The sequence below is a fragment of the Rhinoraja longicauda genome, chromosome 15, assembly GCF_053455715.1.
Source record: "Rhinoraja longicauda isolate Sanriku21f chromosome 15, sRhiLon1.1, whole genome shotgun sequence".
NCBI classification, from domain to species: Eukaryota; Metazoa; Chordata; class Chondrichthyes; order Rajiformes; family Arhynchobatidae; genus Rhinoraja; species Rhinoraja longicauda.
In genome coordinates, this window is record NC_135967.1 from 9,382,099 (window position 1) to 9,404,692 (window position 22,594).

The 22,594-nt window shown below is 40.1% G+C and overlaps 1 protein-coding gene across 1 annotated transcript in view; it reads left to right on the forward strand.

Moving 5' to 3' along the window:
* mtm1 (myotubularin 1) overlaps positions 1–22,594 on the forward strand; it is an 85,867-nt gene that overhangs the window by 44,505 nt on the left and 18,768 nt on the right. Inside the window, exons 7-9 of the mRNA XM_078412176.1 lie at positions 14,435–14,518; positions 18,689–18,844; positions 21,477–21,665. Coding sequence (XP_078268302.1) covers positions 14,435–14,518; positions 18,689–18,844; positions 21,477–21,665 — 429 coding nt within the window. The remainder of the gene's footprint in view (positions 1–14,434; positions 14,519–18,688; positions 18,845–21,476; positions 21,666–22,594) is intronic.

Genomic DNA, 22,594 nt, shown 5'->3' on the forward strand with positions numbered 1-22,594 from the left:
TTTCCTCCCACACTCCAAAGACGTACAGGTATGTAGGTTAATTGGCTGGGTAAATGTAAAAATTGTCCCTAGTGGGTGTAGGATAGTGGGATCACTGGGCGGCACGGACTTGGAGGGCCGAAAAGGCCTGTTTCCGGCTGTAGATATATGATATGATATGACAGTAGTCATTGACAAATCCACACCTGACTCCTGAAGAGTGTTTCTGATCTGTCAGACAGGTGTTTGGGGATTTTCCTTTATTATAGAGAGAATTCATCTGTCATCAGATGTGAAGGTCTTTCTTGGTCTGCCAGTCCTTTTGCGATTAGTCAGCTCTCCAGTGCTCTCTTTTTAATGTTCCAAACAGTTGATTTTGGTAAGCCTAAGGTTTGGCTGATGTCTCTAACAGTTTTATTCTTGTTTCTCAGTGTCACCATGGCTTCATTGACTTTCATTGGCACAACTTTGGTCCTCATGTTGATAAACCACAATAAAAGTTTCCAGAGGTGATGGAAAGAGGTGCTGAGAGCTCTCTTATACCTGCATTAAGGAGGCAATTAAACACACCTGAGCAATTACAAACACCTGTGAAGCCATGTGTCCCAAACATTATGGTGGCCTGAAATGGGGTGACTATGTATAAAGCTATAATTTCTACATGGTGGAACCAAAATGTATAAAAATACCCTCTAATAAAATCTGACAATGTGCACTTTAACCACGTGATTTAAAAAAAAATCCAAATCTCAAATTGTGGAGTACAGAGGCAAATAAATAAATGATGGGTCTTTGTCCCAAACATTATGGAGGGCACTGTAAATGTCAAATATCCTTCTGCATCAGTACACTATTTTCCCATTTCCTTTGCTTGGCTTCCTGTAGGCTCCTTTGAATTAAATTGCTAATCAGTGCTAAATTAGAAAGTTTGCTGTGGGCCATTACAGATATGTTCAGAAATGATTTGATTTTGTTTGCTGGAGCTCTTTTAGTTCATCACATTTGCTTGTGCTTTGATACTGTCGGGTGGTGTTTCTTGCCTCTGTCAGGGCCAGAAATGGGCACACTTCCTTCCCAGCTCCAGAGAAGGAGGAGTTGCATGCCCCAGAAGCACCCTCACACAAGATGGAGTCAAGCAGTGGAAACCCAGGAAATGGGGCTCAGCAACACACTTATGTCATTAAGCTGGGAAGAGTGCAGAGAAGATTAATAAGGATGTTGCCAGGACACGAGGCCCTGAGATAAAGGGAAGGTTGGGCAGGCTAGGGCTTTATTCCTTGGAGTCCTGGAGGCTGAGCTGTATAAAATCTTGAGGGAAATAGATATGGTAAATGTACAGTCTTTTACCCAGAGTAGGTGAATCAAGAACCAGAGGACGTAGGTTTAAGGTGAGAGGGGCAAGATTTAATAAGAACCTGAGTTGCAACTTTTTCATTGTGGGTGGTGGGTATATGGAAAAAGCTACCAGAAGAGGTAGCTGAGGTATGTACAATAACACTATTTAAAAGTCTCTAGGACAGGTAAATGGTAGAAAAGGTGTAAAGGGATATGGACAAATGGTACTAGGTTAGAAGAGGCATCTTGGTTGGCATGAGTCAGTTGGGCCGAAGGGCCTGTTTCTCTGCTGTATGACTATAATTTGCCCCTGCACCTGGCAGTTCTGAGGACAGATGCAGCTTGACAGGGGAAAAGCTTCTTAATTGGTTTTTAAATGTTGCATGATTGGAACTGTTGAATTTTAAAATGTATCTAGCCGTGACTTGCCCTGCGAAGCCAGATCGGGGCATTGTCTTCATGATCTGCATCTTTCAGAGTTTAATGATAATGGGAAACCTTTATTTACAAATCTTTTGTTGGACTATGCAATAGGGTATGGCGGTGGTGCAGCTTTTGAATTACTGGACAAATAATCCTAAATTAACAGTCCATGTACAGGCACTCCATGACTTAAGTTATAGGCAAGTTCATAAACTTGCATAGGGTAAATAATCCACAATAGGTAGTCCCGTATCCTGAATGACCTGTGTTATTGCAACGGGAGGATGCTGAGGGAATCCTGCGTGTTTCATAGATATAAAATCATCGGCCGGGCTCAGTGCTCTTCCAGTTTCGGCCGCTGTTGGTGTGACACTAGGAAGGCGAGCGAGAACGAGGGAGGCAGTGGAGAGCAACTCCCGGCTGAGTCACCGACATCTTCCACACGGTGTACCAGCGAGCCCTTCACCAGCTGTTGTCGCGGAAATCGAATGTCAGCGATACAAAAGGTGGTCAATTGTCTGTGCAAGCGGAGTGCAGGTGGCCCCATGTGCTGACCATATGTTGTGCTGACCGTATAATAACAGAAGCCTTACACCTGGATAACAATCCAAAGACTTTATAAACTACATCGCAAGCACGACCTCACGCCTGCACGTTCCACTTACACTAACCCGAATCTCGCAAGCGGTGGTCACTCAAAAGCTAAAGGGGCGTAACTACAAAAGCATGACGCATAACATGAGTGACACCATTACACTAATCTACATCCCCCCTCTTAAAGAATCAACAACGATACAGACACATAAACTAAGCACGTCATGTATAACAATCGGTGACAAACTGGAGGAAAGTTAAACATAGTCCGGATACTTCACAACTGGCCTGCAAACATGACCAGCACGTGTACGATAGAGACTACCCGACAGTATCAATCTCCATTCTTCTTATCCGGGGAGAAAGCAGGTGATTCCACAGGCGAGGGAGACTGAGTCAACGTCCCTGGAGAAGAAGCAGGAAACTGTGGAACAGGCGATGAATATGGAGGCGAAGATGGAACAGGCCGAGGCCATCCATCTCAAGCTAAATCCTCTAAAATGCAAATTCAGAGTGAATGTGTTAAAATATTTAGGCCATAGATTTAGCAAAGACGGCCTCAAAAGTTTTCTTTACATAGTTTTAGGATGTTCAAAAAGTTGAATAAAATAAACACATAAGAAATTAGTTGATTTATGTTTTTTTGCTCATGTGACAAAATAAATTATATATAAAATTGTACACAAGGGAGAATAAGACGAAAATTACGAGAAAAAAAACAAGAAAATTTAGTCGAGGGTGAATGCAATTTTGTGATAAAGAATCAAGGATGAATGACATTGAAATAGTTTAAGAAGCACTGACATATGGTGTACATTACTGTAATGGTGTCACTCATGTTATGTGCTTCTTAAACTATTTCAATGTCATTCATCATTGATTCTTTATCACAAAATTTCATTCACCCTCGACTAAATTTTCTTATGTTTTTTTGGTAATTTTTGTCTTATTCTCCCTTGTGTATAATTTTATATATAATTTATTTTGTCACATGAGCAAAAAAACATAAATCAACTCATTTCTTATGTGTTTATTTTATTCAACTTTTTGAACATCCTAAAACTATGTAAAGAAAACTAGAAGTGAAAAAAAAGAAGATTAATTACCACTGGAGTTGGAAAATCATTCTATTGGAATGATAAAAAACTATTCCAACGTCTGAACACTGGGCTTCAGCCCCATCTTACCCTTTCGGGCTTTGATTACTTGGAAAAGTAATCTTTTGGAAAACTAGCTCAAAAAACCATGGAGTATGTGATTTAATATATTAGTATCCAACTGATATAACTTTCTATAACTCTCCCTGACGAAAGCTCACAATATCACCAAATATCAACTTGCCATATTTGGTATACTTCTCTCCAGAAGCTGGCTCTTCCAAATCCAGATATATTTTAAAAGTTATGCATGTGTACTGACCAGATGTCACATGCATACTCAAAACATCATCACAACATTGTCGGTTGCTCAGTTCTGAATATCTGGCGCCTGCCCATCCCCCCAACTATGAGTGACAAAAAAATTAAGAACATAAAAATTATTAGAATTTTTCTAGTTTACATAAAGTTAGTAAACAACTGTCTTAGAACTTAGAATTAGATTCTTAGAAATATTGTTTTCTTATTGAGTATGTTTACCACAAATAAATGACAAGCAGTATACTTCTACACTTGCCATAATTGACTAGGATGTTCCTGTACTCCTCTGACAAGCTTCTCAAACTGAAAATTCCAAAGCAACCCGCATTACCGAATCAACATACCAAAGTGAATTGCGTTTTTTGAATTTCAATTCTACCAAGGTCGAAAATCCTTGTTCAGACAGGAAAGTTGTTGTCATCATTACAAGTGGTTGAAGGGCCTTCAAGGCAATTGATTTGTGTTCAGGGAAAGCAAGTAATCCAATAGTCTCCATAGTAGGAGTACATCTCAAAAGATGATGTTTGAGTGAGGTCGCAATGAAGCTCCATCAGCACTTCTGACATTTCCCCCAAATCTGCTCGCTTGATGTGGCTGGTGATAAAAGGATTAACTATCCACATCTGATTTTCCAAGTCCTGCAGATGCTTCTGAGGAAAATATGTTTCAACATTTTTAGACGGCAACTGCAGATGGTCGGAAATAATGTCTAGTGTTTTCTCCAGATTCAGGTAGCTTTTCTTCCCACTCACATTCTTTGAGGAAGCTTTCCAAATGTGGGAAATTGGAGAAATTGCCTTTACGAATGTTAATATGCCACATGGTGATCTTCATTTTCATGGCTTCTATTTTCCCAAGGACATCGAAGTACCTTGAAGTGACAAGTTGAGCCGATTCAAATGTTCAAAAATAGAAGTCATGTAACACAATTTGGCCAGCCAAAAATCATTGTTGAAATGTATTGCTTTCACGTCACCTTGCTCAGTAAAAATTACAGACAGTTCATTCTTCAGGGACAGTACTCTTTCAAGGACTCTTCCACGTGACAACCATCGAACCTCAGAATGCAGGAGGAGAATCATGTGACCTGCAGACATATCCCTGCATAGCTCTGAAAACAGCCGACATTGTTTTGCTTGTGGGCGAATAGCATTGACAATTTTCACCACATCTTGCAACAATTCTTCCAGCTCATTTTTCTGGTCATTGCAATAAGTGTTCAGTTTCTTGGCAGCCAGTGCTTCCCGGTGTAAACAACAATGTAAAAAGGTGCAATTCTGGGATTTTTCTTTGATGCGAGCGGTGGCTCCTTTATGTTTCCCCATCATGGCTGCAATCACAGCAACACATTTGCTCCAAGATAATTTTTTATTTTCCATGAATTCGTCAAGCTTGGAGAAAATAAATTCACCTGTAGTTTGCTCTCCGACTGGCAAACAAAAGAGATAATGCTCGACAATTTTTCCCAAGCTTTGATCTGGGAAACGACAATACACAATGAGTTGCGCATCATTTTTAATGTCCGTAGTTTCATCAAACTGCAGAGCGAAAAATGGTGCTTCCAACAGTTTCGCCATCAGCTGATGCTTCAGATCCTCAACAATCATAGTAGATCGAAGTTTCATTGTGTCATTGGACAAAGGAATTTGCACTACTTTATCCACTGCTTGCTTTCCACCATGTAGCAGATTGGCAACGATTTTCAAATGGTGTGACAACTTTCTCAGACTCTGTGTATGGCTTTTTTTCTTTCATGAGCATGTGCTATTTGAAGAGAGGCAAGAAGAAGAGGTTTTTTAGTCGCAGTGTCATTCTTTACCATCGACTGGAAGAAATTCTGCTGCTTCCACAAATACGAGGGTTTTTGAAAAACTGTATGGAATTGTTTTGATGATTGCTATGCTTTGTTCTTAAATGAGTCTGTAATTTTGAAGGAGCCAGGCACTGGTTGCTATATTTTACACTGCAAAACATGCACTGAGTTGAGGGAGTAGGGCTTGTTCGTTCATCTTGGGGAAGGAAAAAGCCATACTTGATATATTCTTTGTTCCACTTTCTTTTCTCGAGTTTTGAGGAGAGGGTACTTTGGTCCTGGTATTTTCTCCTGAGATTAAGTTTTTCCTTGCCCGTATCTTTAACAGAGTCATCATCTGTAACATTCGTAACTGTATTCTTATGTTCGTTACCCTCAGTTTCCTTGTTACCCTTCACAAGTGACTTGTCTCTTGAACATACCTCCTCTTGAGTCCTGTTCGTTTCACTTTCTTTCAGAAAATAAATACTTCCTCCTACACACTCTTCCTCTAGAGCTGGTTTCTTTAGGTACTTCAACAAAGACATAGTGTCTTAATCTGCAAATCAAACTCACAAAATACTGAAGTCGGCAGAATAGAAAATGCAAAATATCACTACAAGAAAATGGCACAATCTAACTTTAGATTGCCTAAAAACAGGGCTCAAATCTCCTTAATATAGCTAGAATTCATGTTGCTTGATGCAAATAAGTGCTGGTAGATTGAAGTACAGTAAATATATATATATATAGAATTCTAGTTCTAGCAGAAAAGTAGCTAAATTGGCAACACGAAGTAAAGCTACAGTTAAACAATTGCCTACGGCCATTCTCCAGCGTTGCCATTTGTAAATTTACGATCCCACTAGCTCGTCTGGTCTTCCCTAAAAGGTTATATTACAGTAAATTTGGGAAATATCCTGCTACTTTGAAATTAGAAAACCATAGGTAGAGAGAAAAAACATATCAAATTTCCAGCTCCACTGCCATTAAAACCAATAAGAGCTCACTTTAATGGCAATGCCTTTTTTAAGTATAGAAAAAAAATATATAAATATCTGAATAAATTAAGTCATTCACCCCTCTAGTTTCATTCACCCCCAAAATAATTTCATTCACCCTTGGGTGAACCATTCACCAGTTTAATATGTCTATGTGCCATATGTCTTTGTTTTCTCTTTCAAGGTGAATCCCTAGTTAAATTTGGCTCCATTCTCTGCTAGGCAATGCATTTTCAGATTTTAATACATTTTCCTAAAATAAAAGTTTTTCCTAGTGTCACTTTTAGACTTTTAAACTCCAGACCTTGGAGATACAGCGCGGAAACAGGCCCTTCAGCCCACCGAGTCCTCGCCGACCAGCGATCACCCTGTACACTAACCACACACTACGGACAATTTTTTTTACAACTTACTGAAGCCAATTGGCCTACCAACCTGTGCGTATTTAGAGCGTGAAACCTTTTTTGCAAAATAGTTTCAATCTCTTCCTGTGATTTGTTCTTTCAACCACTGGGAAGACCATTTCATGAGCTAGACCTCTCGTCTTTTGAACACTCCTGTCATATTTCTTCTGCGCCTGCTTTACTCTTAAATATGGTTCTACTGCCCCGGCTGCAGGAGAATAAAGAGGAAGGAGATTGGACCTTATTGCCTTCCATCACAGTGAGGAACGTGGGGATTCCGCTGTTGTGCATGTTTATGTTAACTTTTATATAGTGTGTCTTGTTATTAGTTTTTATTAGTATGGCTGTATGGTAATTCGCATCTCACGGTACCTTAATCGGTACACGTGACAATAAACTGACCTTGAAATAGAACATAACACTATCTTTTGCTTTTCCGTGTTACAAGTTCCACATCCTCAAAACCATTTCTGCATCACTACATGATCTTCGTATCTTTCCTAAAGCATGGTGACTAACATTTAGCACAATGTACTGATTACGACCAAAACCCACAGAGCTATTCAAACAGTAACTGATGGGTACAGGGCAGGTTGCCAGTTTACAATAGTGAGTTCCCAGTACAATAACTGAGATGAATGATGAGTGGAGTTCTTTGTATTGCTATTGATTCAACAGAATATTGTTTTGGACACTGAGAAAACCTCATGCTTTCCTTTGACTGTTACAGGAACAGGCAGATGGAACCAATAATGAGCCACTCATTCAGAATCCCACTGCAGCATCAACCTTAGTTCAGTGCTTAAGACAAAGTGAAGTTTTGGCCAACATAATTCTGACTCGGAGGCAAGAACATAAATAATCAAACCATGTCGATTATTTTTTTTAAATAACTTTACACAATGTCATTATTGAAAGCACTTGTCAGCTTTTTAAAGGCAGATACATCTCAAAGATTAGCACCCATCATATGTATTTTGATTTGTAAATTACTTTTTTTAAAGCAGAAATGAAGGAAATACAGAAAGTATATTGTTGGGGGGAACAGGCCAGCCAGGTTGGCTGATCTGGAAACTGAGCACGATAAATGGACTCTGTTCACAGTGTGAATTGAAGTGTAGGTCCTCAAGGCATCCACAGGCATTTGGAAGGAATGTGAGCTCCTTCTCCATGGCACCCTGCACAACATTTACTGATGTTGTACCATTCATCATGATTAAGAAATAGCTGTGACCCCTTGAAGGCTTTTGCTTGGTAAGTATTGCGAAACTCCCATCGGCTTTAGTTTTTGGCAGGACGTTCAAAATCTGTGGGTGAACTGAGTTTTGTGTTGTTGACTTATGATATCACATCTGGAATAACTAGCGAAAGGCAAGCATGACTTTACCCAGAAGCATGTCGCTTAATCAGGCTCTAAATAATGTATGGCAAAAAGGGTATTTTAACCATATGTGGATTAAAAGCATTTTCTCTTTTTAAATGTTGTGCAGATTCTGTAGTCTGCTTTGGTGTGTTAATTTAGCTTTGGTGTGTTAATTGATTGTTGGTAAATCTGACCATACAGTCATTGATTGTATATTGTTGGTAAATCTGACCATACAGTCATTTGCATTGATTCAGCGAGTTACTATTTCTCATCTAAAAGAGACAGAAGAGTATTTGTGAATCACACATCCATAAGTTAGGGCTTTCTCTTTTTGGAACCAATACGCTATAATGCTGAGAATTATATCTTTACACTGTTTCGTCCCCTTTGCTCTAACTATTGTATTTGAATTCGAATTGATAACGTATATCTAATCTGTTTAGATAGCATGCAAAACAAAGCTTTCCACTGTACCTCCGTACCCATGACAATAATAATCCTAAATCTTTGAATGACGTCTCCTGACACAATTTCACAGTGTAGGAAGGAACTGCAGATACTCGTTTAAACCAAAGATAGACACGAGTGGCTCAACTGGGGTTAATTTGTACTTGAGCTGGTTCTGATTTATGAATTTAAAATCTCTTGTTTTTCAGCCAGATGGCAAATCCAGAATGCTTTGCTTGTCCTGGACAACCATGTGGGAAAGAGTGTGCAGGTTGAAAATGTGGTGGAGGGCGTGATTACAATATGGTTAGATTAATTATAATGAAAATATACTGGGAGTAAACATTCAAAATTGATCGGTAGTAGTTTATGATGATTATAGCTGTGCTAAGAGACTGATTAAGCTCCGAATATTTTCTTGAAATATGAGATTGGGCGGCGATTTAATTGAGGTGTTTAAATTGAGAGGCCTAGGAGGGATGAATAGCATGGATCCACTTCCCTTGGTGTGAAAGTCGATAAATAGGCGGCATACAATTAAAATTGATGGTTGGAAGGATTACAAAGGAGTTGAATTGGGAAGTAGTAGCTTAAATTGCCCCATATTTGGATGGCATGGATATGATGGGCTGAAACCTCATTATCTGTTGTGTAGTTCTGCGACAAGTACATGTTATGTGACAAGTACATGAAGAATAGGCTGTTTGGCCTTGCATGTGTGCTGTTGGTCACAATTGTGGCTGGCCTACCATGGCAAACCAACCTCATCAATCTTGATTTCCTTAATATTCAACAATCCAGCATTCTCTCCCTTGAATACCACAATTAAAGCTTCACAAAGCTGTGGGTGCAGACATTTCTTTTCATCACTTATAAGAAATGATCGTCCTCTTATTTGGAGATACTGAACCCTGGATAAAGATACACCAACTGGGAGATATATAAATTCTAACTCTTTTGAGCATCATCATAATTTAGGAGAACATGGATAGGCGATGTTTCAGGTCGGAGCCCTCCCTCAAACTGAGGAAGGGTCATGGCCCGAAAGGTCACCTATCCGTGTTCTCCAGAGATGCTGCCTGACCCACTGTGTTATTCGAGCACTTTGTGTCCTTTTTTTGTAAACCAGCATCTGCAGTTCTTTGTGTCTACATTATAGTTTTATATCGAAAATAGACACAAAATGGTAGAGTAACTCAGCAGATTAGGCAGCATCTCTGGAGAAAAGGAATAGGAGACATTTTGGGTCGAGACCCTTCATCAGACTGAGAGTCAGTGAGCGTGACTCTAGACGTATGGGAAGGTACAGAACAAAGCAGAGCCTGCATTGATAGCTCAGGGAAGGTGGAGCCCACAATGGTCTATTGTTGGCTGGGGACGAGGTGATAACGAAGGAATACAAACAGTGAAATTAGCAAAACGATTAGGGTGGGGGAGGGGGTAGAGAGAGAGAGAGAGGGAATGCAAGGGTTACTAGAAGTTAGAGAAATCGTTTTTCATGCAGCTGGGTTGTAAGCTGCCCAAGTGAAATGAGGTGCTGTTCCTCCAATTTGTGTGTGGCCTCACTCTGACAGTGAAGGAGGCCCAGGACTGAAAAGTCAATATGGGAGTGAGAAGGGGAGTTAAAATGTTTGGCAACTGGGAGATTGCGTAGGCCAAGGCGGACTGAGCGTAGGTGTTCAGTGAAACATTTGCCCAGTCTGCGCTTGGTCTCGCCGATATATAGGAGCCCACACCTAGGCCCAGTCTGCTTAATCTCCCCTTATGCGATATTCCTGCCATCCCAGGAACTAATCAGGAGAATCTTCAGTAAGCAGTCCAGACCTGTACACAATATTCCAGATGTAGCCTCACCCAAGCCTTATTTAATTGGAACAGGACGTCACTAGTTTTGTACTCAAATCCTCTTGCAGTAAAGACTGACGTAATGTGTGCTTTTTCTCCCCTCCCCTACCCTCCTACATTCATTTCTCTGGCTTCACAATTAGCAGCTCTCTAATCACTCTGTCTCACTCCTGCATTAATCTTTGCCCTTTGTTCCAATCACCCCCCCCCCCCCCCCATCATCCATGCCCACAAATTACCTGCCATACTTTTTCCTGCCTCTCCCGTCTCCCAGCTTTCTTTCCCCCTCCCCTGAAGAAGGGTCCAGACCCAAAGCGTCACATATCCATGTTCTCCTGAGGTGCATCCTGACCTGCTTAGTTGCTCCGGCCCTCTGTGCCCCAATGTTGAAACCAGCATCAGCAGTTCCTTGTTTCTGCCTTCCTAATTGTTTGCTGAACCTGCACGTTAACTCAGTGAGGTGTGATTGGAGCCTCAAGGAATATTGTTTTGAAAAATAATGAATTGAATCAAGTTGTCAAAAAGCAGAAAAAGGATGTGTGAGAAAATGATTGGTTTCTATTTTTTTCAAAGTCAAATTCAATAGTTAATTTGATCTATTATTGACGTTTGATATTCTAGTATATTTTCCGTAACAAGTCACAAGCTTAAATGATTACACCTATTTATTACTTTCACTGTGAACTTTCAGTGAGCTGCATATTTGGAGGATGAAGGTAGTATGTGCCCACAAGCTGGAAGATTTCCTTCAGCTTAGGAACTGCTTCTGTGTAATCTGCTTAACACTTCCCTAATAACTGGAAAAGCTCACCATATGGAAATTGAAGCCACATTGCTCTCCAGGGTACTGTGCACACTGGATCTCTCTTACTTATCAGTTTCAAAGATAGTCTCAATGCGAATTCTCCCTTATATAGTGAATTTGCAAAACGACAAATTAAATTCTATTAAGATGCTGCCAATTCATGGAATTACAGATTGATATAGAGCAGTGGACCCATCTGGACACAATAGAAGTGAACAGCTTCTTCCCTGCTGTCATCAGACTACTGAGCAATCCTCTCATAAGATAACACTGCAGTCCTGATCTCCCAAACTACTTCATTGTGGCCAAAGCACTTTTTTTTATCTGCACTTTCTCTGTAGCTCAAATACTATAATGCTCTAATACTCTATTCCACACTGGTATTTTTCTCTTTTCCCTTCCTGTTTACTTGCGTGGGACTCGATTGACTCTCTATTAGTACGATGTGACTGGATATCACGCAAATAGTTTTTGACTGCATCTCAGTACACATGACAATAATCAACTAGTACTAATGCTATTTGATCCATTGTGTCAATGAAAGAACTATCAATTAGTCCGGCTCCACTGGTCTCTCCACAGAGCACTGCAAATTTCCAAGTTTTTATCCGATTCCATTTGAAAATTAGTATTACATCGCCATTGCCACCATTTTAGGTCATGCATTTCCAGATAACGATATTTAAATTTCTTTATGAAATTGAAAGTGGCCATTTTGCCCATCAGGTCTATGCTAGTTCACAGAGAAATGTAGTGTCTAACTAATTTTTCCAGTAATCACTTGTCCACAAATTCCCATCAACTCTCCCCTACATATACCACACACCTGCATCCTCGGGTCAGTTTACAGTGGCCATTTAATCTACTGGAGGAACTCAGCAGGCCAGGTGCTGAGGGAGTGGATAGCTATTTTGGGTTGGGACCCTTCTGACTGATCACTTTTTGGGTTGGGACCCTTCTTCAGACCTCCTTCATCCTCTACACAGATGTTGTTTGGCCTGCCGCGTTCCTTCAGCACTTCACGTTTTGCTCAAGATTCCAGCACCTGCAATCTTGTGCATCTCTAATCTACCATGGCCTTTGTCTTTGACATATGAGAAAAAACCAGGGCGCCCAGGAATCTATGTGGTCACAGGGCAGCATACAAACTCACTCGGGCAACGTCGAAGATCAGGATCAAGCTGGGGTTGCCAAAGCATAGAGGCAGCAGCTCTTCTATTCAGCTCTACTATCTGTGCCACATGGCTACCTCTGAGTATGTCTTGCTTTCCTCAAGTTGGCGGTGCTGGCTCGAAGGGCCGAATGGCCTACTCCTGCACCTATTGTCTATTGTCTAGTGTTGATTCTTCTGCCACGGATTATAAATCTGTAACCCCACGCATTAAATCTCATCAACCATTGATGGGTCTGACATACTTTGTCCAGTTCTTGTAATTATTGGTGAAAAAAACGTAAGTGCTGGAGTAGTTCAGTGGGTCAGGCAACTTCTCTGGGGAACATGGATAGGTGAGATTTTGGGTTGGGGCCCTCCTTCAGACTGATTGTGGAGGGAGGGGGAAAGAAAGCTGGAGGAGAGGACGGGTAGGTAATAAATTGAAACTGATCTTTGTGTGTGTGGGTGGCGGGGGGCAGGCGGGTGTTGATAGGTAGATGGTGGAAAAACCCTAGAGATTAAAAGACAGAAGGGATGCCAGGCGGTAGGTGCTGAGGTGGGGGAAGTGAAGATGTTTAATTGTCCATTAGCTGGGGCACGATCTGATTCACCTCTACCCCATTGTGGACATTGGACTTTGTCTTATGGAACTGAAGCACTAAATGCTGAGAACACTATTCTACGCTCTATCTTTCCCTTTGCTCTATTTATTGTACGAGTTTAAACAGATTGTAATCATGTTTAGTATATCTGATCTATTTGGATAGCATGTAAAACAAAGCTTTTCACTGTACATTGGTACACGCGACAATAATAAACCTAAACCAAAAATGATTGAAAAGTTGCAAATTGTGAAGCTAGAGGAAGGAATGTACGTGGATGAGGGGGAGAGGGGGGGAGGTTGAGAAATAGGTGCGAGTCCAGGAGGGGTACAGGGGAGGAGTGGGTGGGATTGCCGCTAGATGAAAGAGGGTAATTGGGGATCTGTCTATAAGTATCAATTACTTACAACTGGCATCTGTTGTGCATTACATTTTTGAGCGGATGTAATGATCCTCCCCTATGCTATAAGATTGACCATCATTACTCTTCTAGGAAGTGCTTGCTGTGGTTCAGCCTATGTCTTCTGTTCCCATGGTTTACCCTGAATCTTCATGGGTGTGACAGCCACTGTGTTGACTTCACTGGCTCAGCTAGATCTGTGTCATCATTTAATGTTATTTTTCAGCTGTTGCAGCAGAAACTCCAGCATTTCTAAACCTATTTAAAATGATCACCATTAATTTGCTCCTTTGTTTTGTATTTCTATTTTGGGGTCAGTAACTTCTGCTTATAGCAGCTAATGGGACACGAACTAATTAAATGTACATGGATTTGGCAAGGAACCCAAATAAACAGTTTCCCCCAATCGTTTTCATGTGTTTTATTTCATACACGCTGCACATAACACATTTGTTTTGTTGAACGTATTCTGTACCAAATGAGCCGAGAAGAGTTTTGCAATCTTTTCCAAGTGTTTTATTTCATACATGCTGCATATAACACATTTGTTTAACATGTTCTGCACCAAAAGCTAAGAACTTTGGTGCCATTAGCCATGTGAATGGAGAGATGGAAGCAGGCTGAGGTGGAGAGGGTCACACAGCTTTCACTGTACTTTTGTTGGAAAATACTGCCATCAAGGGTTCAGAGTAAGTCGGCCTTCCAACTTCAGCATGGTGTTGATTTTCTCAGCTGAACTTTTGAGTTCTGTTTTGCCCAGGAGATCTGATCAGAATATTCCATAAAGACACAACAGGAAAGTTTGATAATCATGGGAAAAATTAACAGATATATTAAGTGTTCTAACAATTACTGTTATGTTCCTTTCAGCAATTTTTTGCATTTGAAAATAAAGAATCATGCTACGAAGATGGCTGGAAAGTTTATGACCCAATTGAAGAATTTAAGAGGCTGGTAAGCAGTTTTTAGGGCCAGCTTCGGTTTGAAATGCATAGGCTGTTTAATATTTGCATTGTACTTTTAACAACCAAGCACCATTTCTAAACCATGCTTATATTCCCTTTATTTTCTTAACAGAACCAATGCTTTCCCTCATCACTGCCTGATATGGGCCCCTTCACTCCCCATAATGAGCTCATGCTGGAGTGTATTTAATATATACATGCTTTAGCCAGCAATCACCAGATCAAAAGTTATCAGGCCTCAATCTACTTTACTAAAAGGTTTTCACTATGTTTTGATTCTCTTGAAAATGGAAATGGCTTCTGAGGTAATTTCTTATTCCAATTTTCCTTTGACCCTCCAATTTTACCTTCAATGATTTGGAGATTTTATGGATTTCTTTATTACTAAGTCTAAGATTGTCAGCTGCTGCTTTTATCCACCCCCCCCCCCCCAACCTGCTTTTTCCCCACAAAAACATTCCATCTGCATTTTTCTTTCTTTACCTGACTTTGCCAAACTCCTATTAGCTTTTAATTCTACATTTTGCTCACATTTATTGATGATGCCCCCCTGAATGTTGAAACTGTTCTATTCTCGACTACTTGTGGCCTTCTGTAAATGGCTATTGATTTTATTTGAGAAAAAAGCAGAGAAAACCATCTATTCTTTGCAAACTGCCATCCTATCTTGGACCTCTTTCCTGTCCCCTGTCCTTGCCATTGTTGTCACTTCCAAAATACATGTCTATTTTTTCTGCCGCTCCACATTTTAATTTCTCCAGTCGGGTTTATAGATCTGTCACAGTGCCGTCAATTAAAATAAAAAGAATATTCTCCATAACCCTGGCCAAAGTATGTAATCCTCCCTACAGTTTTTGTGGTTGCCCAGGATATCCTATCCTGATTCCTTGCTCATCTGATCATAACCTGAAGATTTCTGCCATGCTAACTTGCCATAGCACAAACTACTAGAACACCCCTGGCATCTGTCCGTGGCTTTCTTTTTACCAAAGATAATAGAGCAGAGCAAGATAGGCCACTCGACCCTAAAAACCGTAGTATGTCATGGTGCCATTTTAGTAGGCAGAAGCTTGCAGAAAGATTTTAAAACAAAAATAACATAAATCTATGAATTGATAGATGAGATATATTCTGCATTTTAATGGTATCATCACACATACAGTTCCCCCAAAACACTGATTACACTATGAGAGGCATAGCGAACGGCGTGTTTTGCCTACGAAAATGGCAGACGTTATGCTCCTTTGTGTACTACACTTCAGTATAGGTGATTTCAACAGAGTGGTTCATCTTGCTCCTCTAGTATCTTTGCTTTTTACCTTGGAGGTAACTTCCAACTGTAGGTACAACTCTACACTTGAGGTCAAATTATTCTGGCTTTATCTGCCGTCCAATTTTAATAAGCTGCAATTTATTGTAAATCACAAAGTTGAGATTCTACATTGTTATCAACTTTGGACTTGAATCAAACTGAATGGTAGATAGATACAAAATGCTGGAGCAACTCAGCGGGAAAGCAGCATCTCTGGGGAGAAGGAATGGGTGACGTTTTGGGTCGAGACCCTGATTCAGACTGATTTTGTCTGAGAAAGGGTCTCGACCCAAAACGTCACCCATTCCTTCTCTCCAGAGATGCTGCCTGTCCCGCTGAGTTGCTCCAGCATTTTGTGTCCATCTTCGATTTAAACCGGCATCTGTAGTTCCTTCATATACATCAAACAGAATGGTGCTGGAAATGTTGCAACTCTTATGTACTGCCTCAGTGCCTCTACCGCTACTATTCTTACACTCTTGTACATGAGTATGATGGGGGGAAGTAGAATTGGACTTAAACGGAACAGTATGCAAAAAGAATCTCACTGTACCTTGGTACGTGAGAATAAAGTATCATTCAACCATAGATATTTTGCTTCTACCACAATCACAATGTAAATTTCACCGGTGTGGGACGAATAAAGGAATATATTATTATCTATGATTGAGAGTGATTCCATCACTGGCAGTTGTTTATGGCTCAAATTTCTCATTTTCCTAAATCTAGTAGAGACCTTTTGGCTCATCGGGTTGATGCTGGTTCTGGGAATAATTCCGTCAAAGCCCATTTCTTTGCAACCTATTTTCCCTCGCATGCCAATTAACACCTGTCTGAGATTCCCATCGGCAACCTACACTGGGATAATTTACAGTAGCTAATTAACCCTGCAGCCAGCTTTATGACCTGGGAGGAAACTAGAGCACCTGGAGGAGAACCTGAAACAGTCACAAGAACAGTATGAGATTCCCACACATATAGCCCCGTGGAACACATTCAAACTTGTGTTGCGGAAGCTGTGAGACCAGCCGCAGTCAATGTAGGCTGACAAGGACTGGATGCAAACCTTGTCTCTTTCAACCCTAAGCTCTGTTTCTGACCCCATATTCGCTGTCGACCAGTTGCTTTCATCTTAATAACATTGCCTGACTCTGCCCCTTTCTCAGATTTTGAAACTCCTTTATGTGGGTTTGTTACCTTTGGGCTTGTTCTCTTAGCCATCCTCCTACTCCTCAAGACTTTGCTTGCCAATTATTTTGTTTACTATTTTCAATCTTTTGTGTGCCTCTTACCTTTTGTCTGACACAAAGGCTCCAGATTGTGTAGTTTGAAATCCTTATCCATGCTGTTAAATACTTTATGACGTGGTACATTCCCCGGGTTGGTGACATCCTCTTGCACTTTCCATTTGTACTCTCCTCCTTTCCATTTTGCTATTAATGTTGGCCTTGGATGAGGCTACTTGAACCTTACATTTTGGACACAAGTATTGAAATCCTCTTGCACTTCCTCTTTCTTTTCTCCTCAGGGTCCCTCCTTAAGTCTAGCTAGATAGACTGACACTTTTTACCTTAAAGGTGATACAGAATAGTGAAAGGCCTGGATAGAGTGGATGTGGTGATGGTGTTTCCACTAGTGGGAGAGTGTAGGACCAGAGGCCATAGCCTCAGAATAAAAAGGACATACATTTTCAAAGGAGATGAGGAGAAATATCTGTAGTCAGAGGGTGGCGAGTCTGTGAAATTCCTTGCCACAGAACGCCGTGGAGGCCAAGTCAATTTATATTTTTAAGGTGGAGATTGACAGGTTTGTGATTAAGAAGGGTGTTAAGGGTTATGGGGAGAAGGCAGGCGAATGGGGTTGAGAGGGGAAGATAGATCAGCCATGATTGAATGGTGGAGCAGACTTGATGGGCCGAATGGCCTAATTCTGCTCCCATAACTTATGGACATGACTTTTCATGTTGTTTTGGACATATAGTAATAAGAAATGTGCTTTGAGCACAGAGTTAAGAAGTAATGAAATACATTTGATTAAATTCACTGAAAATATGTAATTATACCTTTTTTGGATGTGTATATTCTGGTCCTTTAGCATACTCATGTGGTTAGCTGAAGTAACTACATCTAATCAGTAAGGGGGTTCTTGGACAAAGGAAGAATGAATTTTGTTTGTAGTTTTACCACATTTCTATAGAAGGAGATGATAATTGAGGAAGGATTATGAATTTTTTCTCTTAAATATAGTTAGCATTCCATTAAATATAGTTAGTGTTCAACCATCAAAATTAAACCATTTGTTTTAATTCCTCAAATTTTAAGTTGTTTTTCTAGAAGGATCAGTTTTCCTACAAGGCAGATAATACTTTGGAGGAGGAAATACTCACTTTTCTAACTTTAAGTAGGTTAGCATTATAAGTTAACTATATAATTAACGTGATTTACCATTTTGTCTACCTGGTACGTATTTGTTAGTATTTTCAGTTTGTTCGTTTACTCAACTTTCACATGCAAACAGAGACTTGTGGTTTTATAAGAGAGGGAAGGAATCAGGGATACCTATTTGTTTCATCTGATACTTCCACATTCAGCTTTATTTACGTCTTTGTTCTTGGCAACTAAGCCTGATTTAGAGACTGGGAAATAGTAAAATCATTAGGGTATAGTATGATATTAGGAAGGCTAGCTTCTATGGTAGTTGTACATTTTTATCTGTAACATACTGAAGTGCAAATTCAAGCGTTTGCTTCATTTTAGTTAACAAAAATAAGTCTACTACTACATTTTAGTGTTGCTGACATTTTATTTTTGGTTGTCTGTCGTTTACTTATGTTGTATGTTCCTCCAGGGCTTACCTGATGAAAAGCGAAAATGGAGAATCGCCAACATAAATCAGAACTATGAGCTGTGTGACACTTATCCACCAATCTTAGTGGTTCCAGCCAGTGCTAGCGATGATGATCTGCGAAAAGTAGCTGCCTTCAGATCCAAGGGTCGATTACCGGTGGGTATGGTAAAATGCATATATAATATCTGGTGTTAATTGTCCATTCATAGAATCATACAGCATGGAAAATGCATGGCCCACCACACTCTTGCCAACCAGAGGACATCCATCCCACTAACGCCATTCTTCAGCACTTGGCCCATTGCTATTAATGCCTAGATGATTATAGTGCTTATTTAGACACCACTGTTTGTGACTCTGCTTCCACCATTCTCTCCAGCGTTGCATTCCAGGTACTTGTGACTTTCTGGGTAAAAAAGGTCCTCTTCAGATCTTTGCAAAATCTCCCCAAATCTCTGTCCTCTAAAAGGGAAAAGGAAGAACATATTTTGAACTGTCTTAAAATTAAAGAAGCACAAAAAAAAAAGGTTTTATGCTTTTTTTTCTCCAAATAACACGACATTTCTTTAACACCCAGCCACATTTGAGAAAATTCATGTTGAATTGCACATGAGTATTTTGTTTTGTTGACCTGGATATTGAAAAGATCTTTGAAGTTGGCAGGACATTTTAATAGGGTAGTTAGCAAAGCATTTGGGATCTTGGGCTTCCTAAGTACAGTACAGAAACAGGGAAGTTATGCTGAAACTTCTCTGGAGTTCTGGTTTACTGCAAATAGATACAGTAGTGTTCTGCTATTTGATTTTTACCAGGTTGTATGCAAAACAAAGCATTTCACTGTACCTAGGTACATGTGACAATAAAGTATCATTCATTCAAAGAAGTATCATTAATTCGTTCATTCAAAATCCTTGTTAGGCCTTAACTAAATTACAGTGTTCAGATATGGTCACTCTAATCTAGTTACGAAGGATCGTAAAGATCCTTAAGGGAGTTCAGAGGAGATTTGCCAGAATCAGTTCCAGCTACTTAGTTCAGTTGCCAAAATCAATGTTATTTTCTATGGAGCAAAGTATATTAAATTTGGGTAAGGTATACAAAGCAAATGTGCCTCCATTAGCAGATGAGATGAGGGGCAGGGTACAGAATTATAAAGGAATACATGTGTGATAAAGTCATAATACCAGCACAGTATCATGAAATATATATATGCTATACTACATATACAACATGCATATTGTATATATTATATACACTGTCTATATCTTGTATTTATAGAATATATATATCTCATATTATCATAGTGTGTAGGAAGGGACTGCAGATGGTGGTTTAAATCTGAATTTAAACTTTAAATTTAAATTTGGAGTCTGAAGAAGGGTCTCGGCCCGAAACATCACCCATTCCTTCTCTGCAGAGGTGCTGCCCGTCCCGCTGAGTTGCTCCAACATTTTGTGTCTATCCTCATATTATCATAGTATTGGCACACCATATAGGAAGGATTTCTTTGCACAGTAAATGTTATCAAGCCGGATTTCACAGGCTGTGGGAGTGGTGGCAGTGATCACTGTTTCAAAAGGAAATTTGGTAATTTAGGGAAAAAGATCAGGGTTGTGAGGATTAAACCAAGAAAGGATAGATTGGATTGCTCACCAGAAAGCAGGCATGCATTTGATGGGCTAAATGGCTTCCTTTGTGTCATAATGATGATAATCTGTTAAGGGTATATTTAGTTCAGTATGTATGATGGTATTGAAACAACTACCAGCCTGTCAGAAATGTCACTGGAGGAGCTGAAGTTTTATTGGGAGTTTGTCAAATGATTGTTGCCGAGTCCATACAAGTTATTATAAATGGTCTTTCTCATCTACCCATTTTTTCTTTTTCCTTTTGCTAAAATAAGAGATTGTAAACAGAATTACATTGTCACCTTTAAGGCTAAGATATAATTTTTGGTGACTCAAGGAACCGCAGGTGCTGGTTTGCAAAAAAAACCTCAAATTGTTGGAGTAACACAGTGGGAGAGGCAGCATCTCTGGAGACTGTGGATAGGTGATGTCACCTATCCATGTTCTCCAGAGATGTTGCCTGACCCGCTGAGTTACTCCAGCGCTATGTGTCTAGAATTTTTCATGCCAGGATGTGTGTCAAGAAGATGATTTTGATTCGACAAACTAAGAATCACATTTTGCTTTGTATAAAAATGAAACAGAAATAGTAACCTTGTGTTTTGATTCTTTGCGAAATGTTCCCCAAATTGTAAAAGCTTTTCATTACTAAACAATGCATCTCAAACCTGCCGGATGGCACTTTGATCTATTCTTGAGTCCCATGATTTAATTACTGAAGATTGATTTAGAGATAGAGGGTCCTTTTTAGTGGGCTGACGAAAGGGGAGGGCAGGCATCTTATTTTTTTCCCCCGATTTACTTGTTTTTGGTCATAGTTGCAGTTCAGTTCTTTTAGTTTTAGAGATACAGAGTGGAAAAAGGCCCTTCAGCCCACCAATTCCGCTCCGACCACAATCACCCGTACACTAGTTCCATCCTACACACTAGGAACAATTTACAGAAGCCAATAAACTGCAAACCTGCACGTCTCTGGGATGTGTAAGGAAACTGAAGCACCCGGAGAAAAACCCACACGGTCACAAGGAGAATGTACAAACTCCATACAGACAGCACCCATAATCCTGACTCTCGGGAAACTCGGGACTCTGATTAATGCCATTAGCTTTAAAAATCAAACAACGGACTTTCATAATGACCTCAGTTTGTTTCTGTTTCAGGTGTTATCGTGGATACATCCTGATAATCAAGCTGTGATTGTCCGTTGTAGTCAACCTCTGGTTGGGATGAGTGGAAAACGCAGCAAAGATGATGAAAAATATGTTGATATTATTAGAGAATCCAATGGGCAGACCCAGAAGTTGACTATCTTTGACGCAAGGCCAAGTGTCAACGCAGTAGCTAACAAGGTGTGTACGGATATAAAGGCAGAGATGGTATTTCTTTAGGAATAACCTGATTTTAATGGTTATGGTATTAGATTGGTAATTTAGTAGCTGTAATGTTGAATTTAAGTAGTAATGAATATTATGTTTTTACCTCAACTAACTAGTCCACACAGAGTCCTTCCCATCTTGTGGTTGCTTCCTTGCACTATCGCTAAAGGAAAGTCCGCTGCCCTCATCTCCCTGCTCATCAGAAACCGTCAGTAAATGCAATAATGTCAGTGTTATTAGCATCCCCAGATATAATTTTAAAAACAATTTGTGGGTACAGTTTTAGTTTTCTCAGCATTCCTTGCATTCTTTGGATAGCTAAAGTGGTCTTTGATATACACTTTGCTCCATTAATTGTGTCAAGTTTATTCTTAAGAGGAAATAATATAGGATGGCAAATGCTTGGGAGCATGTGTTAGAAATGTTGACCGCACTTCAAGCAAGCGTGGGGGGGGGGGGTCAGTGCTGGGACCACTTTTTTGTAAAATTTATAAATGACTTTAATACATTAGACAAGGGTATGTGGGGTCACAATTACACATTAACAGAAGTCGCAGCAAAGTGTGGAGTCATGTATTTTGGTATTAGGATTAAAGGCGCAGAATATTTTCTAAATGGGGAGAGAATTCAGAAATCGGAGGTGCAAAGGGACTTGGGAGTGCTGGTACAGGATTCCCAAAAGGTTAATTTGCAAGTCGAATTGGTAGTAAGGAAGGCAAGTGCAATGCTAGCATTTATTTCAAGAGGACTAGAATACAAAAACTGGGATGTAATGCAGAGGCTTTAGAAGGTGCGGGTCAGACGGCATTTGGAATTTTGTGAGCTATTTTGGGCCCCATATTTGAGGAAGGATGTGCTGGCGCTGGAGAGGATCCAGAGGGGCAGAATTAGGCCATTTGGCC